This window comes from Sardina pilchardus, chromosome 18, assembly GCF_963854185.1.
Source record: "Sardina pilchardus chromosome 18, fSarPil1.1, whole genome shotgun sequence".
NCBI lineage: Eukaryota > Metazoa > Chordata > Actinopteri > Clupeiformes > Clupeidae > Sardina > Sardina pilchardus.
Window position 1 is genome coordinate 21,631,443 of NC_085011.1, and position 19,256 is coordinate 21,650,698.

Consider the following 19,256-nt stretch of genomic DNA (forward strand, 5'->3'; position numbering starts at 1 on the left):
GACCAGATGGTGTCCAGTTTGAGCTGTCTCCCCGCATTGTTTCAGTGCCGTGCAGTTAGCATTAAATTATACATGTCTGATTAAATATTGATTAAACATTGAAAGCTAGATGCTGGATAAGGTGGTCACATGCTGTGGTATTTGCCGTGCTGAATTGTTCATACCCGTTAGCTCATAAATAGAGATCATATTGAGTTGGAAGTTGTGCTTGGTTATTAATCCAAAATAACCCCTCCTACAGTATCAATTCAAGGCCTCTCCTTTGATTGCTCAGCGTCCTTGTGTTTCTCAAATCCCTCATTATAGTGCTGTGGGATTGCTGGAAGTTGCAATCCATGGATACTAAAGTAATTGCCATCATCTATTTTTGCTCACAGACTTGTTCTGACTCGCCAGTACAATTAATGTTATTTATACGGCAGCAGTTGTTAGAAGCCTAAGAGCTGGTTTGTGTCTTGTCCGTGCGGAGTCCTCAGGTCCAGCCTGGTGACAAGGCAAGACTGCTCCACAGAGAGGGACATTAAAAGAGATGGATCCCTGCTGTCCTAGGCTGATCTGGCAGCTTAAACTGTGCTTAGACCACTTGGCAGCCCAAACCAACCTCGCCCGATGTCACTCTCACTCTATCTCTCTCTATCTCACATCCTCGCAAGTTCATGTTTGTGAATGTATAAACACCTAGAGATAGTCTAATTCAAATGTCTTTAGATTTCTGCGTTTACACACAGTTCTTCACAGAGATTTGCATCTCGGCATGAAGTGAAGAGAACAGAACTGTTACTACTGCATTATTTACCTTTATTTGTCTCAGGAGAAAAGCACTTAATGAATGTTCTTCATTAATGTGTCAGGGTAGACCATGGTTGTTTTAAACATCTGGGTCTCCTTCGTGGTTCACCCTCTGGGCAATCATTCACATGGGCATATATATTATGGCTCCTGAATAGATTAGATTACTAGATGTCAGATTGACAAATAGTTCCTCAGTTGTTTGTTGCTGTAAAGTATGCATGTCCGTGCTGCATCACATATAGGCAGAATATATAAATGAATATGATATTACCATATTACTGTAATCATTACAGCATGTCGTTAACATTAGTGCAACATTAATCAAGGTGTCGGTTTCCGGGGAAAGCACCCAGTCTTCTCCCACAGGCGTGATTTGTCCGCCCTGCCTGCCTCTCAGGCAGCTGTGAGAGTTTACACTGAAGGGCCTTATGTGGAGGCTATTCAGATGCCTCAGCTCCTCTGTTAGTCACAGAGCAACACAAACCCTGTTTGTCCCAAACAGAGACATGTACTTTCTGTAAACTCGGTCTCCTGCTCTGCTCAGCTCAACTCGTACGTGTCCGACAGCATAGTAACACTTAATTTCTCGGTCGTGTGACCATTTGAAAGCACCAGATCCTGCAGATGTTCTTGGATGTGCAGACTGAAGTGGTTTTGCACATCCTTTTCCCCCCTAACCTCTCAATCTCAGTGTGGATCCTCACTCAAAATGGCCCCATTATTCCTAATTATTCTCTGACTAGCCGGGCATCACACGCTCTGTCACTGCTTAAGGCACAACTTCACTTCTCCTCACGTAAACAAGTGCAACCAGGTCACATTAACCCCGATACAAAACAACCAAAACAACCAAACAGCGCTCCGAGGGCAAGCACCAGCTCTTTAAGACAGGATGCGCTAGCTAGCTGCTGCTCTTGCGAGCAGCCAGACGCCTCTAATAAGGTTAGCAGAGGGGAATCAGCTGTCTAGTCTTAATTCAGTAATGAGAGTTCAACTGGGGACACGGCCGTGGTCAAATGGCAGCCCTGGCACCAGCTGGATCGGGTCCTGTGATCAAGAGCCTTCCGAATAGACTCTGGACCTTTCCAGAAACTTCCCTTCCAGCTAAACGCTGCTGAACAAGCTGCTTTTTGGGGGCAAAGTCATTTGCCTTGGGGTGTTCGAGTCAGATCAGTGTTAATCAACTATAGCCTATGTGACAATTAATTGAGCGTATCTTCAGGGCTATTAGATTGCTGGGAGTGGGGATGTTTTCTTGAGAAAAGCTTGCACAACAGGATATAAAGGTTAGCCTGAAAAAGACTGACAAAGATTAGTGAACCTTGTTGTGTAAGCTTTGATTAATTTACCACAGAAGGCCATGGGAAATATATTTTGGGAGGATGTTAGTTGAAACAAATGCATCTGATATAAATACACCATATTGAATTCTTTGTGTGTAACTTTCCTATCTAATCTGCCTATTTGTTTATTCATGTAATTTTTCCACAGTATCCATGTCATGTCATTATGGGATCTGACTAATTGTATTGAGTTCCTGTGCCTTTCTTGCAGGGCTCCAAGCGTGTCCTGAGGTCAAACGAGTATGTCCTTCCCCCCAGTGGTCTCATGGAGACAGACCTGGAGCTCACCTTCTCCCTACAGGTAAGAGACTGCACGCAACACTCAGGGCGCTACCGAGTACTCTACAGCATGGAAAGAATGTGTTCATCCATCTTTCTCCAATCCTCCGGTTCTTTCCATCCTTTTGTTTCTCTCTCTCCCTTTCTTCCTCCCTAATTGTTTCCCTCTGTTCGCTACTTTGCTCTCTAATCTCAGCCATTACTTGGCCCTATAATCACTGTCCTCTCCTCCCGTAAAATTAAGCCTAGTAGCGTTAACACACGGGTGCAGTAGTTGCTGGTTGAACTAAACACCTGCTAATGGCCTGCTGTGTGCTAATGAAGATTATCTGTCATTGGCAGTACCCCCATTTCCTGAAGAGGGACGCCAACCGGCTTCAGATCATGCTGCAAAGACGGAAGCGCTACAAAAACCGCACCATCCTGGGATACAAGACGCTTGCGGTGGGGGTCATCAACATGGCAGAGGTGAGATATGCGGCAACTCCACCTCAGTAAATATGTAAATACTGCTGGAAGCTGCGGCTGTGACTTCCCCGGTTTGTAATGCATTATTCATTCCACATTAATCAGACTACCCTGAGACAGGTGTTGTCTGGGCTGTAAGAGACAGCAAAATGTTAAAGATTTACAAAGGATGTTTGGTATTATTTTTAAACCAGTGTATCTGAAAGTCAGAGTATGCTGAGGCTCCTTTAAATGGAGGGTTTAAGGGATTGTATTAATGATAAGCTCAAAGTGCAGTGCCGTGTATGATTTCTGACCATCTGGACTCTATTTGATATGTACCATAACCGTTCAGCATGTTTCTTTCATAAACACTTTCATAAAGTGCTTTTACATAATATGTATTACACCTGGTCTGCGTGTGTGAAAATGTGTGTATGTGTGTGTGTTACAATAAGATAAATGTATCTGTGCATATGCAAGTGTGTGTGTGGGGGGGGGGGTGTTTTGAATATTTCTTCACATTTTTGCATTTCTATGTGTGTGTGTGTGTGTGTGTGTGTGTCTGTGTGTGTGTGTGTGTGTCTATGGGGGGGGGGGGGGGTGTTGCCACAGTACTCTCAGTACTAATCTCGTGTCAGTGCTGGTATTCCTCCGTTCTCTGTAACCACAGCAGAGTCTCCTGCCCCCCCCTATGCCCAGAATAGTTCTTGATTACAATGCCAGTGAATCCCTCAGCGCAATCATGGTATCATCATCACTAAACAAATCTCACCATCACCTCTCCATTCTTCTGGACTGAAGAGTTCCTCACTCCTGCTTGCAGACTACTGCCAGGTTCCTTGAGTTCTCTCAAAAGGGAAAGGAACTCAAAAGCACTTATTGATTTTGATTAGCGTACCAGTTTTAGAGGAATGGAGAATTTCTTGAATTTTGGCTCAACATTGTTGACATTGTTGGCTCAACATTGATCTTTAAATCCTATAGTGAAAGCATTGCCCATTTGTTATTGTGCCAGAGTGGCTGGCGTTTTTTAAAGCTGGAAGCAAGCTGTGAAACTGTAAGCTGTCTTTCTTCTGAGGGGATAAGAAAACCACACAGTGTTCTTCTGTGGTGAATTCTGCTAAAGCCTTGGGATGTTGTCCAAACCAAAGACCAACACTGTCTCATCGAATAAGAAGGGTAAACATACAGCAAATGTGCAAGATTTCTTGTTCGCTAAGATCTTTGTGTGTGTGTGTGTGTGTGTTTGTGTGTGTGTGTGTGTGTGTGTGTGTGTGTGTGTGTGTGTGTGTGTGTGTGTGTGTGCAGTGTTAATATTTATATTCAGAGACAATTTTCTTCTTCTTCTTCTTCAAAAATGTCTATCCACATTTGCAGCAGGCGGTTCAATATACTGTACATTGTTTAAAATAGGACTTTGTTAATAACCGCACATTGGTCAGTGATCAATGTACCCTTGCTAATGTGCACAGAAGTACAATCCCTGGATTAAGTTATGCGACGAGCGAATGAGAGAGAGAGAGAGAGAGAGAGAGAGAGAGAGAGAGGGGATTGCAGCTCTGCACACCTGACGCAGTATTTAGGTCAGGGAGACTGTTTGCAGGCAGGGGGCTTGGACTGTGATTGAAGGCTTGCGGAATTCAGGCCCAAGCTAAGAAATGAAGGATTCACTCTAAACCTGGAGGTGTAGCGGACATTAAGTTAGTTTGACAGCTCCAATGTCACGACATGATTTCTTTTTTTTTTTCTTTGTTTCAAGAGGAAAGAATGTTGAATTGAATTTCTGGATCAACGTCTTATGGCTTTTGTGGGCCATATTGAAACCTTTTTCATGATGAAATAATGCTGAGGGAGTGAACCCTCTCTAAAGCAAGACTGAATGAACATATGCATGCTGCTTAACTCCCTTCTATTCCCTTTTGAAACATTGATTTCAAGGAACAATAGCATACTGAATCACATCATTGATCGATCAATTGTGGGATTTAGCTTTATTCACTCTGAAATAGACTAAATTAGTGAGCCACTTACATTTTAATAGGATTGCCAACATCACAGTTTCGTTTAGGCAGGCCGGCTATGTAGGCAACTTTTACAATCTTTTAAAGTTAATTGTGGGGAGCCTTTTACGGGCTGGTTAGCAAATAAACAATTATGGGAGACCATGGCCCCATTTTTACAGGACTAATATTTCCCCAGTAATTGTATCACTTATAGAAATCACATTTACATGGACATTCATATACAGTATCAATAATACCTGCATCGATTATATTACATAAGTTTTCATTCCATCCCATTATAAAATATTTTCATCAAATGAAACAATTGTCTGATGCTAATGCATTTGATACTACTTGATATTACAAAGGGGGAATTGAGTGGCTTATTAGTATGGAGTCAACGGAAGGACAGCATTTTGTTTTTCTCAGACTATGACCCCTTGAGTCCCTCAGAGGACAGAGAGACACATTGTCTCCCTCCCTCAATTTGCCAGAGTGCTGTTGTGGGCCTGCCTATGCATGATTTATCAACTACACGAGTGTCTGAGTGCCTGTAAAACATATAGACGCATCAGGACGTTACCCATGACCACCGCCTCTTCCTCCTCTGCCACACTACAGGTGATGCAGCATCCTACGGAAGGAGGCCAGATCTTGGGTCTCCATAGCAACGTGAAGGAGGCTCCGGCCCGCGTGGCCGAGATCAGCGTGTTCTCGCTGTCCAGCCAGCCGATCGACCACGAGGACGCCAGCGGCCAGGCCGGGCCCAAAACCAAGACTTCAGGTGTGTCCCCGGCCCCCGTGTCCTAGCACCCTCCCTCCTCCTGCTGGTCAGACTGGACACCCATCTGTTACATGCCTGCTTAATCTTAGAGTGAAGGCTGCTGAATGGCCCTGTCCCACACAGTCTAGCTCAGTGCATTAGTGTGATGTGTTTGCTGCCGTTGGAGATCAGAGAGTGTATTGCAGCTCAGGCAATATGTGACCCGAGGGAAATGTGAATTTCTTAGTGGCGCTACTGTAATTGGTGTGAGTTTGAACCATTTGAAACATTACACATTGCAGAAACACATTGTGTACATGCTGAGATATATCATACTCATACATACCTGTTACAGCTTTTCTCGATTGCTTTGACCTGTGTAATGAAACTGGGATCCACGTGGTCTTCATGAACACCTTCTTTGCACAGCAGAAGTCATCTCTTGCATCTCACACCCTTTTGCAAAACAGTTAATACAGGTGTCATTCAAAGACACCAAACTCTTTTGGTTTCCCTATGCTAAACAAAAGGAAAACATCTATTCACAGGCGCTAGAGATTCCAATATTTGCTGTTTTAAGTGTTTTGAGATATTGCAAGCAAAATGCATTTTGGCCAGAGTGATTCTGTTCAGACCTGTGTGTTAACTGTTTTGATAACGTGATATCAGAGTTAACACAAGCATTAAAGTGAGCGAGAAAAACTGTAACACACCATGCACACAGATTTTCTGACCAGGTTTGAGTCTCTCCCACCTCTTTTCTCCCATACAGTATGTTCCCTCTCTCCCTCCCTCTCTCTCTCTCTCTCTCTCTCTTTCTCTCTCTGTCTGTCTCCATCAACCATTGCGTCAGAGGACGTGCATGTGTTGATTTCATCCCACAGACACGAGGTCTGCAGGGACAGAGCTGGAACGAGGCCCCGTGTCGTCTCTGCTTTCAGGACATCACGCCCGCAATCACCCAGCAGCCCCATGTTTCACTGTCTGTCTGCAGAACAGCCTGACACAGTGGGCGTCCCACTCAGAGTGCTCGCTCACTGACTCTCCATTTTGAGAGTGATCGGATCACTCCTTTTCAGTGGGAGGCAGATTATTTGTCCAGCGTCGTCTCAAGAGATTAATGCGGAGAGTTTTCGAGGATACTTGAGAGCGCGCGTGGCGCACTTGAGGCGGTCACTTTCTCTGACGGACAGGCACAAGCACGGCTGAGGTCACTGCGGGGTCTGTGCGATTATCTGCGGGATTTGATGTCTGATGCAGATGTCCTACATGTGCAGAAAATGATCCACTGTGAATGAGCTTTTCCATGCTGTGCGGCACTTTTCCCTAATGACGCGGGGCCTCCTCCGGATTTGGAAGCTCTTGATTGTGTTGCTGGAGTCCCGCGGCAGGTCTGGCCTCTCTCTCAGCGTGTTAGCTGACCAGCTGATCGTTGGACTCGTGTCAGGGCACCTGTCGCACTCTTTGCTTTTTTGCCGTCTTACTCTGACTTTCCCCCCTCTCTCTCTCTCACTCTCTTCTTCTCTCTCTCACTCTCTTTTTCTCTCTCTCTCTATCTTGTTCTCTCTCTCTCTCACCTTGTCTCATTCACTCACATACACAAACACAAACAAACGCACCCACACCCACACCCACACCCATAAGAATTTTAGTGGCAACCCAAGTACAGGGATCTACATACAGGCTATAAATGGAAGTGTCATAGGTCAGCGGGCTGTCCTTAGGTGGCGGGCTGCGAAGAGTTAATGCAGCAGCCTCAGCAGCAGGTATCAGGTGTCCGTTCTTCGGTCACACAGTCTGGCTGTTGCATAACAGCAGGCCACAGGATGTGTTTAGTATCAACAGTGCTCAGTGGTCAAACATCAGGTGTGTGCTTAGAAGCAGTGACCTGATCTCCCTCTGTGTGTGTGTGCATGTGTGTGTGTGTGTGTGTGTGTGTGTGTGTGTGTGTGTGTGTGTGTGTGTCCATGACAGATCGCTCTCCTGATATGGATAACTATTCAGAGGAGGATGATGACAGCTACTCCTCAGAACAGGAGGCCAGTGACGATGCGGTGCATGGGCAGGTAATATTCACTCAGATGTTTACATGCGGTGCCAATGTAGGACACACAGACTGATCGACAAAACGTTTATGATCATTTGTAATACTGCAGAGAGTAAAAATATGATGCATGACTTTCCAAAATTTGTAGGACATATACGATGAGGATGATGAGGTACGGAAGCCGAAGAAGTCACGGAGGAAAATGATCAGAACCACCTCGATGACAAGGGTGAGCTCACATAACCAGCTGGCCACTAAAATTTCAACCCTCGTAAGAATTTGGGTTCATATTTGTCCACCAGAACAGACAGTATCAAACGTTTTGCCAAGATTGTATGATTACAGCCTACTATTCTTTCAAGACTTGACAGTTGACTTAATGCACTGCCTCATTCATTCATAAGTTCGCCTCAGGCTTATTCAGCCTGTTTTCCACCTTAAAGTTAAAAATAGACGCCTGTCTAGGAGACAGAAAAAAAACATGCCCTTTAATGGGGGGGACTGAGGCAGACTTTGAAATCAATTAACAGCAGAGGCAAGGCTAGTGCTAGAGTGTGGGTTGGCATCTCCGCGGGGAGAAGTCAGCTGGCATTCTCTGAGCGTTAGCAGCACTTAGCGGAGCGTCCGGCGCTTTGCAAGTGAGACCGAAAGAACTGCTCTCCGCGTAGAGCCGCAGTGAATGACTAATCCAGGGAGCTGCACAATTGCTGTGACGACGGTCACGTAGGACGTGCGGCGAGGCGCTCGTTATGGCAGAGAGAGAGGGAGAGAGGGAGAGAGAGAGAGGGAGATAAAGAGGGAGAGAGAGAGAGAGAGAGAGAGAGAGAGAGAGAGAGAGAGAGAGAGAGAGAGTGAGACAGAGGCCGCCTTTGAAGCGACCCCCACCCCACCCCACCCCCCTCTCTTTCCCTCACGCAGCTATAATGTGTCACGGTAAATTAGCTCCCTCCGTTCAGCCTCTCAGTCAATTAACGCTTGTGCTGGTTCCTCTCCCCTCTTCAACAGCAACCCAACTTCAAGCAGAAGTTTGTGGCCCTACTCAAGAGGTTCAAGGTGACTGACGAGGTGAGTCGTGACTGCAAAATCTTCAACTCCGAACGCACTGTCAGTAGTTTTCCCCTGCCTTTATGAAAGAGAGTGGTGACAAAGAAAGGATGTCCTCTCTGCTTCTGTCTCTATCTTTTCTCCTTTTGGCAGCTTCTCAGGTAAGTATTTGTGTGCATCATGTTACCCTGTGGTCATTCAGGAAGTAAGATTTATTTGTCACTATCGTCCACTTAGGATGCATTATAATCATTCAGAAAGACCCAAAGAGGAAGAGAAAGGAGACAATTCAAAATAGTTTAGAGAGATCACAAACAAATGTTTTTCACACAAACACACACACACACACACACACACACACACACACACACACACACACACACACACACACACACACACACACACAGTACACATCTGCAAGCCCCTTTGGAAACCCCTCTCGTCCTTAGCGTCCCCTACAACTAATAATGAATGCCATTAGCGTTAGCCCCCAGCAATAAATCCATTAGCCTCTGTTTACTGTGTGCCTGCTAATCCCATTTCGGCCTGAGTTCATTAGCTCGCCTGTCCATCCACATGGTGGCTGCGCGTAACTCCTATGGCTTTGGTCATGGCCCAGTAGGCGCAGGACCATAATTGTACTGTGTTGCAGCAACAGCGAGGGACTGGACTTCGCTCCATTTACGGGTTCTTGTTCGGGGCTAGAAAGCTGACAAGCAGAGGGGTGCTTAAGCTGAACGGGTTCAGCGCTCTGCTCCCTCTTTCTCAGTGGCAGTTAGCACTAGTCAGAGCTGCCAAGTGATGAAGTGATTAGTCAGGCTGAATTAGTTTTTGTCTGAAACAGAGCAAAATAGATCATAGTCATTGTTTTGTACATGATTAATATTGAATGAATTTTAGTGAAGTGTGTGTGTGTGTGTGTGTGTGTGTGTGTGTGTGTGTGTGTGTGTGTGTGTGAGCGTGTGTGAGCGTGTGTATGTGTAAGATAGGGTGGGAGGAATGGACAGAGAGAGAAAGAAAAAGAAAGAGAAAGAGAGAGATTGCATACAGTTGTGTCTGAATTTTACTCTTGGGGTCAGATCTGTGCGTGGTGCAATTCTCCTTGGCAGATTTCTGTCAATTTCTCCAATCCCCTTGTTAACACATTTTTAATCCTTTCAATGGAGAGTGCAGGGCAGTGTATTGACAGATGTAAATATGTCCACCCCCACGAGAGAGAGAGAGAGAGAGAAAGAGAGAGAGAGAAAGAGAGAGCTTGAGCCTGCTGTGCCCTCTGCCAAGTCTGGGTCTTAATGGTCCGATTGGTAAGCTGCCGATTTCGCTGCCAGCGTATGGTTGAAGCTCGGGCTGCCTGGAAATAGCATCCTCCATGCTTCAGGTTCACTCGCCAATACTACGGCAAAGCAGGATCAGAGACAGCAGCTACAGTATACAGGGCCACTCATAGTCCTGTTTGTTTTCAGAACCTTTCACCTTTGTGCTCGCTTGTAGAGTTACCCACGTTTGTCCACATACTGTATGTTTCTTGGCATTGGGCATTGGACATTTTAAGACATTGCACAGGCACAAGAATGACGGGTGTGTGTGTATGTGTGTGTGTGCATGCATTCTTCAACATTCACTGCTGTGTATTTATTTAACAGTCCATGGCTGTTAGACAAAATGTTTACCCTATATTTTGATCAAAGCCATAGTGGTGTATGATTAAGCTGCCCCTTACAATTGCACTGGAGCAGTGTGGACCCACAGCCGCCATGCCATTGTGAAGTATGCGTAGTATGCGTCTGTTTTGGGTTGTGACTGTGTAAAGGAATCCAGGTCTTTTCCATGCATAATAGTGCAATGTCTTTTTTTTCATTTGTAGGGTAGTTTATCAGACCATGCCCATTCCTGTAAAATTCCCATTGCCCAATGAGATGTGGGCAGCTTCTTTAGTCATGCTGTGCCAAGTCCAGTTTAAGAGACGTCACGCTCTGCCACATTGTCTCTTCTGCTAATGTGCCCATAGTAGCCCGTGAATGCTCTTCAAGAGCGAGCGACATTACCTTAAATTCAGGGATACTGGGATTGTCCCTCTTATATTCAAAGTGCAAGAGTATGAGTGTGAAGTGTGTACATTTAGTGTGTGAAGAGTGGGAGTTTGAGCGCATTGTTTATTATTTAGTTTCGAGCAAACACTGCACCCCAGTGTCAGTCTACATGTCGTTGAGGTCAGAAGCACGTTTTATCGTACTTCCTATTCCACCTTCAGACGACTCCGTACTCAATCTGCACTCACCTGAGCTACATTTCACACGTGTGGTGGAGTCAGAGCTGCGTGTAGGTAGGGGGAGGAGAGAGCACTTCTCATCCACACAGTGTGTCAAAATCGACACTGCACTCGCTTGTGCCTTTCACAAAAACATCTGCCAAATCCGCTCAGCCAAATGGTTCAAGAGATAATGCGTAGAACACACAGACCCACAGACAGTGCAATCCAGTGTGCGTTTGTTAGGTTCTTTGTCAATGTATTTGAATGCACAGCATGCGTGCGCGTGTGTGAGTGACACAGATAACATGTTTAGGAGGGGAGGCCTTGGTGGCATGCTTGTGTAAGATATGGCGCGTATGGATGCCCATATATATCACAGAATGTAGGTCACAGCAGTGACAGTAATGAGTATATGCTGAATCCCCGTGTCTGTGACCAATTAGAATGGCAGATTTATAGTTGTGCCTTGGAGTGAATATATAATTGCACTTTGTTGATATTTGCTATTTATTCAGCTATTTGCCCATTTCTGTCGCCACTCTCTCGCTTCCTCAAAGTGCTTCTGACAACTTTGCGGGATTGAGTTGAAATGAAAACTGCAGTGAATTTTCCCTTCCCACCATTCTCATTAGTTGATAAGGGATTTTTCTATTTGCTGCGTGTCTCAGCAGTGAGGTAGAGCCAGTACCCAGAGCAGTGTCCCTGACTTAACTTTACTTTTGATATGATCACTCTTGATTGTGTTTCGTTGGAAAGAGGAGGCTGGCGGAGACGAGGAGTTGAAGTTTGTTTGACGTAATTGTCCGTGCAGTCATTATTCCTTTCTTGATGATTCTGACACACATTGTTTCGTTTGTTCTAATTACCTCCCTTTATCTCTGTGCTGGAAGCTGTTTGGATAATTATGTTTGCGTCAATCACAGAGACGCTGCCATGTCGTCGTTCTCTATGAGCAAACTAGGCTAGAGCACAGCTTGGGCTTCCTGTCTCTTGTTTATCTTTATATAGTGTGCGGTGGCAGCATGGTGGTTAATGAGCTGGATAGAATACAGTAGCCTGAAAAGTTGTGGGTTCAATTCCTGACTTCCGCCATTGGGCCCCTGAGTGGCTTAATATAATTGACTTTGGGAAGAAGTGTCTGCTAAATGTAAATACAAGGATACAAGGAGATTTATTTGTCACATGCATATGATTACTAAAGTAAAAAATGCAGTGAGATTGTGAAATGGTCAGTTCCTGTAGCTCACTCTGTAGATGCCCAGTCTTCTCACAGCTGTGTTCCTGGACAGGTTCTGGACTCGGACCCGGTGGACCAGACCCAGGAGGTGGAGGAGGATCTGGACCTGCTGTACGACAGCCTGGACAACCAGAGCGACAGCGGCCCCGAGATGGAGGACAACGAGAGCGTCATGAGCACACCCAAACCCAAACTCAAGTAAGATACTCCGCACCGCCACCGCACCGCAACCACAACCACAACCGCACCGCACTGCAGCGCACTGCAGCGCACCACACCGCACCACAACACACCGCATCGCATCGGACCACACCACATCGCATTGCATCACATGGCATCACATCACATCGCATTGCATCACATTGCATCACATCATATCGCACCACACCGCACCACACCGCATCGCACCGCAACACACCGTATCACATCACATCGCATTGCATCACATTGCATCACCACATCGCACCACACCGTATTGCATCGCACCACAACTCCTCAGTCAAAATCTCAACAGATTTAGCACAGATCTGTCATCCATGTGGCTTGGTGCTGATCAGGCCCCTGGTCCGGTCCGGTCCAGTCTATATCTGACTTCACTGAATGGTCCATTTGAAATCACACAGTGCCTGCTACAGCATAGAACAAGATGGAAAAGATGTGGGACCGAATGCTAGAATACCTCTCTTGCTAAATGATCTCGAAAGAGGCAATCAAGCACTCTGAATGAACCTTGAATTAGTTCCTTTGTTCCTAACATACAGTAACATGCGCTGGTGGGTTTAGGCTACATATTGAATGGAACAGCATCACACAGCAAACAACCTCTGTTTTTGTTTTGTCATGCCTGCACAAGGCACACACAGACACACGTTCAAATGGAAGACATACTGTAGCATCGCAAGACATCTGCGCAGACACACACGACACGTCTCCCTCTAACTCCACTCTCCTGCGTCCCGCAGGCCGTTTTTCGAGGGGATGTCCCACTCCAGCTCTCAGACGGAGATCGGCAGCCTACACAGCCAGAGGAGTCAGCCTCGCGACCGCAGCTGTGCCGTGAGTTTAACCCCCCCCCCCCCACACACACACACACACACACACACACACACCTCCCCCTTCCCCTTGCCTCGCCTTTGAAGCACAGTCCTTACTTCACCCACATTCACTCACCTTAAGGCCACGGAGGGCAGACACACTGAACTAAATACATACTCTCAGCACTTGGCCGCGTGCAGGCGGTTGGCCGGGGACGCACATTTTTACTGCGGGGCTACTCCACCACCTCCACTCCACGTCTGCTCGCTCCTCTTCTCAGTTTTCAGCGCGCTTTAACAACACGAGGGGGAGAAAAAGGGTTTGTGTGCGAGAGAGAGAGACAGAAATATTTCTGGAGCGCTTCTAGAGTTTCTGGAACTCACCGAGCGTGCAGAAGCCTCGGCCAAATGTGTGTCAACGAAATGAATAGTGAATTTGAATAAATGAAAAAGGTGCTCGGAATAGTGCTTTAAAAGCCTCCGGAGGATGGCCAGGAGCCCTGTCCACTCTGATCTTGTAGTGGCCCCTGATCTAAGCGTTGCTCGGGCACCCAGCCACTCCTCACCTTCGGGGCAACAACACCTACTCTTCCTCCTCCTCCTCCTCCTCCTCCTCATCTCCTTGCGCTCTTCGTCGCCTGGCGCTGGCCCAAGGGATGCTGTCACCTCGCAACTCACTTCCTCTCTCCTCGGCCTCTCCGGCGCTATAAAAATACACGGGCGGCGTCGCCCTAATTGACCTGTGCCAACACTTACGGTGAGTTACGCCCTCAGACGCGCAGACGGAGTTCATTAATCTTACCTCACCTGCTCCAGTGCTGGGCGAGAGTGAGTGAGTGAGTGAGTGAGTGAATGCACAGTCATATAGGCCCTCCTTTCGCTCTGCTTTACCTCAGCCGCACTCGACAGTCGGTCGCTAACGATAATCCCCTCTCACTCGCCCAGTGGTGGAGACACAAACGTAGCGTAAAGCTGCACACGTAGTATTGTCACGTATGCACAGGCACAACCACATATGCCTGTAAATAATTACGGTTAGGTTACTTACAGTAGCAGACGCCTTTTAACATCGAATCGTTGAATAATCTTGTACCAAATGTCACAAGCACCACATTTGCCCAGACATTGCAGTGGTGGTGATCGCTGCCGCTGTTGTGCCACAGTGATGATAGGGAACGCTCTCAAGCAGCCATACTGTAGCTGTGTCAGGGAAGACTCATAATGGACCTCATCTGGCTTTTTTATCAGAGGACTTCATGCTCCGTATCAGTGGAGTTAATGCATCCCTGCCAGACTGTTCTTATCTGGGGCGGGCAAGAGTGTGCATCTGTGTGTGTGTGTGTGTGGGTGTGAGCATATGTGTTTGTGTGGGAGAGGTGATAGGGGGTGCAGGGAGGGTCACAGAGGTGGCGTCTCACCTTCCCCCTCTCTAGGGGGCCGCCCGAAACCATTGGGTATTTTTAGGGCTTGACATGAGATGCCCCCCCACCCGCCACCCGCCACCCACCCCCCTCCTCCTGCCCGCTTGTCCGATCAGCCCGTGTTAATGCCAGGCACTCTCAGAATCCCTGGAGCGTCATTCATGGACATCTGAGAGAGGGTGTGCGTGCGCAGGCACGTCAGCCATCAACACACACCCCCCCGAGAGAGGCCGCTCAGACACACACTCGGCCACTCCGCCGGGGATCAAAACACACGGCCTCCTCAGGACTCAAGGGCAGGAGCCGAGGTCACAGATGCATCACGGATCAAGTGGCCAATTGGATGTCTTGACACAAATGCCGCAAGCAGCTGTTGATTAACTGAGCCCATAACATATATGTTTGTTTGTGTACTGTACGTGTGTGTGTGTTTTGTGTGTGTGTGTGTGTGCGTGTGTGCGTGTGTGCGTGTGTGTCTGTGTGTGCGTGTGTGCGTGTGCGCGTGTGTGCGTGTGTGTGTGTTTGTGTGCGTGTGTGTGTGTATGTGTGTGTGTGTGTGTGTGTGTGTGTGTGTGTGTGTGCATGTGAAGTACATGAAAGTGGATCCGAAACCACAAAGTGCGTCTGTTTGTCATTTCCCTGAAGTCTGAAAGAATGTTTATGGGTAATAAAGCGAACTAGGTTGTGAACTCCACGGTGCATGGCTGTATCCTGTGTTTGTGCGTGCCTGTCACCTTAGCTCAAGGGAGAGGGAGAAGGGGAGAAAGGGAGGGAGGGAGAGAGAGAGAGGGAGGGAGGGAGAGAGAGAGAGAGAGAGAGAGAGAGAGAAATAGAGTGGAGGAGAAAGGGAGTGGAGTTAAAACACGTCTTCAGAGAGGTGCGAGAGCATCAAAGCCAGGCAGTCTGTGCTTCGCCCCGGCCTACTGATATTTATACCCTTGCCTCCCCCTGTGAAGTCTCTGTGAAGTTGCAAAAACAGAAAACACTGCACCCCAATACACACACACACACACATACACACACACACACACACACACACACACACACACACACACACAAACAAACCGCTTGTGAAACAACGGTCTGGCTTGGCCAGGTTTAACCATGGACCGCGGGTGGCACGAACCTGCATTTTAAACATGTGTAGTGGTTTGTTTTGCTCTCCTTAGAGGATGTTTTTCCACCAACTGGTGAGAAGAGGTAGGAGGACTGCAAACTAACATCGCCCCCTTCAGGCTGACTGTGTTAATGCTCTTGGTGCTTTTCTTGTATTGTTCCAGAGTGCTGACTTTTTATCGGTGGCAAAGTGTAAGCCATCAGGGACTCGGCACCAGGAGGACATCAACATGGATTCCTCAGCAGGGGTAGGTTGTGTTTTCTTTCATTTTAACACAAGCAGCAAATATTCTGTCTTCTATTAGTTTGGGTTTTTTATGTTTGTTAATGTATCTTCAGAGTTCAGAGAGAGTGGTAGAGTGAAGATAGAGAGAGACAGCGAGTGTGGTGGGAAACGGGAGACAGGAGTGTCACACAGTCAGAACAGTAGAATCAGTGTTCTTCCTCTGAGTGATTCAGCGTCTGTTCTGGCAGGGATATCTGAGCTCTCTGCTCTAGCCATCTGTTCTCTGGCTTGCGTATCTCTCTGTTACCCGCAGACATCACACACACACACATACACACACCGACACACACACCGACACACACACACACACACACACACACACACACACACACACACACACACACTGTCTTACTTGCACACAGCTCCCCTGATGTGCAGACATGCCGGGTCTCCCCATGAACCATCTACATTATTCAGACGAACAGGAAATAGGCCGGGCTGCTTTCTTTGACCCCCTGTGACCCTTAGCATTAGGGTTTCCATAGCAACAATGTGTTCACGGGGCGGAGGGCCACCTGCGTTTCTCGACAGATTCACACCCCGTCGACACGGACATTGGTGTTTTTCGTGCCTACAGACTCCCCGAAAAAAATCCCACTTATTAGTCCATGGAACTGGAGCATGGACGCATCCGCTGAGAAAACAAGCTTTCCTGTCCTCGTTGTGAGATTGAGCTGAGGAATGTAGGCTGCCATGGAGATCACTGCTTCCTGGCTCCAGTTGCATACGTGTGTCTGTCAAAAAGAACAGAATGGTCAAATAGAGTTGGAATAGAACTTCCACTTTAATAATGCTGCTAGGCTACGGTAATTGCAAGTTGAATTCATCATGTGATCGCAATCATCAGCTGGGGGGGGGGGGGGGGGGTTAGTGGTGATGGGCACTGGTGATGGGTGAGTGTGCATGAGCGTCCAGGCTCTCACATTGCTCTTGTGTGTGTGTGTGTGTGGCTGCAGGAGGTGGATGTGGAGGACTTCGGGCCCGTGGTCGGGGAGGTCAGCAGCTGGGAGGCGAACGCTGAGCGCCTGGCCAACACTGTGAGCAAACTCTGCAAGATGGAGTCCCAGAACCACATGTCACCCAGGTAACAGACACCAAACACACACTTGTACTGACCCTCTCTCCGTATAGCCTGAAAAATGACAACTTACTCTCAGTACAAAGGTCTGAGAGAAAAGATGCCGTTTTGATAGAGCCCCTCTGTGTTGTGGATACACACGTTTGGCTCCTGTCAACCATGGACAACCCTAGGGAACAATTGTCTTCAATATTGAGTTGATTTTCTTCAAGCTGTGTTTACTTAAGCAATGAGTCCCGAGAGACCGTAGGTTGCAGTCATGTTAGAACAGCTAAGGGATGTTTTTAGGCGTGGTGTGCAGCGGTCAACACTGGTGTAGGCAACTCGTGCCTGAGTAGGAAATCATGCATTGTATCACATCACTCAAAATCCCATTTAGTTCAATAAGGGAGCAGCATTGCTAGAAGAACTTCAGAGCCCTTGATTTGGTTGCTGAGGTAACGTGCGGTGTTGAATGTTTGTGTGTATGTGTGTGTGTGTGTGTGTGTGTGTGTGTGTGTGTGTGTGTGTGTGTGTGTGTGTGTGTGTTCTCCTCCCTGCAGTAAACTGGAGAGCCGTATGCAGCGTCGCGCCCGCAGCACCTCCATGAAGGACCGGCAGAACTCGCGCACCCAGAGCGAACGGAACACCAGCATGGACAGCGAGTGCTCCCCAGAGGCCCGGCTGGTCACACAGGTCAGAGAACACACACACACACACACACACACACACACACTCACACGCACATAAACACTGCCATGAGCTCTCAGCCACTAAGCTGACAACTCTCGAGGAATCTACAGTGCCCTCTCCTTTTTTATCGTTCATTTAAGTAATATGTGGAATGGGATTATACATAAAGGCTACCGTTTACGAGACCGGTTTCCCATAAACACACCACTACCTGAACAAACTGTGAATAGTATCACCTCCTACTTGGACTGAGCACGTCCACCTCTGACGCACGAAGTGCCGCGCTCCTCCGCCAGGTAGGGTGATAAAGCTGTCGGGCCTGTCTGAGGTGGAACAATGGTCTCCGCTAATGAATCAGCATCAGGGTTCCTGGCCTCGGGGCGGCCGGAAACATGGGGGCAAACCGACGCAGCTCCCTCCAGTTGGGCTGTGAGCGTGCTGACAGCTAGCAGTTTTTAGTTTGTGTGTGTGTGTGTGTGTGTGTGTTTGTTGTTAAATAACAAACTGCTGAACATGGCTATTATGTCGGTTGATTGTGCATAACGTGTGTTCCGAACTTTGCACTGTAGGTATTGTTTGGACTATTTATACGACTGTTGTCGTTTCCTAAGTGCTTGTTATAGAAAGCCTGAGCTAAGGAATGCCGTCAATCCCCTTTGCAATGTGTCAAACTCCAGCAGCTTTTCGGTGATAAGCTTCCACAATAGTCATAATCTAGCCAAATCCTCAAAGCGCTTGGAAGGTGGTACATGTTGAAGCAGGTCTCTATGGTTGGTGTGTAAGCACTGCATGGAGTCACCACCTTGGCACGTTTCTTTGAAGTGTGTATGGTAACGGGATGAATGAAATATGTCCTGCCACAGGTACCCAGGAAATCGGTGTACGACCAGCTGAACCAGATCCTCATCTCAGACGAGCGGCTACCTGAGAGCATCATCCTCATTAACACGGTGGACTGGCAAGGCCAGGTGTGTGTGTGTGTGTGTGTGTTCATGTGCACATGTGGTGTGAGACTTTTCATTGTTGTAATGTAGTGCGAAACAGTTCTATTCAATTTAACAGTTGCCTTATTAGCATGGGACTTCAGATACAACACAGTGCTACCAAATCAAAATAAAAATCACGTTAATTTACTGTAACTCTCTCTTTCTCTCTCTCTCTCTCTCCCTCTCTCTCTCTCTCTCTCTCTCTCTCTCTCTCTCTCTCTCTCTCTCTCTCTCTCCCCACCCTCCATTCTTTCTGGCTACAGTATGTGGCTGACGTCCTGCATAAGCAGAATCGGCCCATTGTGTGCACTTGCTCCGCTGCAGACGTGCAGGCTGCCTTCAACACCATTGTGACCCGCATCCAGAGATTGTAAGTCACACTCAAAGCACTCCTGATCCAATCACTGCGCAAAAACAACCGAGACGGCCCTCTTCGCCGCCTTTGATGGTGCCT

General features: G+C 47.4%; 1 protein-coding gene across 2 annotated transcripts in view; it reads left to right on the forward strand.

Moving 5' to 3' along the window:
- zmp:0000000755 (phosphofurin acidic cluster sorting protein 2) overlaps nucleotides 1-19,256 on the forward strand; it is a 68,643-nt gene that overhangs the window by 35,871 nt on the left and 13,516 nt on the right. For both annotated transcript variants that reach the window (XM_062519552.1, XM_062519553.1), the window contains exons 3-15: nucleotides 2,347-2,436; nucleotides 2,757-2,882; nucleotides 5,489-5,651; nucleotides 7,605-7,696; nucleotides 7,826-7,906; nucleotides 8,683-8,742; nucleotides 12,262-12,407; nucleotides 13,172-13,265; nucleotides 15,945-16,028; nucleotides 17,023-17,150; nucleotides 17,687-17,819; nucleotides 18,680-18,784; nucleotides 19,066-19,172. In XM_062519552.1, the coding sequence (XP_062375536.1) occupies nucleotides 2,347-2,436; nucleotides 2,757-2,882; nucleotides 5,489-5,651; nucleotides 7,605-7,696; nucleotides 7,826-7,906; nucleotides 8,683-8,742; nucleotides 12,262-12,407; nucleotides 13,172-13,265; nucleotides 15,945-16,028; nucleotides 17,023-17,150; nucleotides 17,687-17,819; nucleotides 18,680-18,784; nucleotides 19,066-19,172 (1,409 nt within the window). The remainder of the gene's footprint in view (nucleotides 1-2,346; nucleotides 2,437-2,756; nucleotides 2,883-5,488; nucleotides 5,652-7,604; nucleotides 7,697-7,825; nucleotides 7,907-8,682; nucleotides 8,743-12,261; nucleotides 12,408-13,171; nucleotides 13,266-15,944; nucleotides 16,029-17,022; nucleotides 17,151-17,686; nucleotides 17,820-18,679; nucleotides 18,785-19,065; nucleotides 19,173-19,256) is intronic.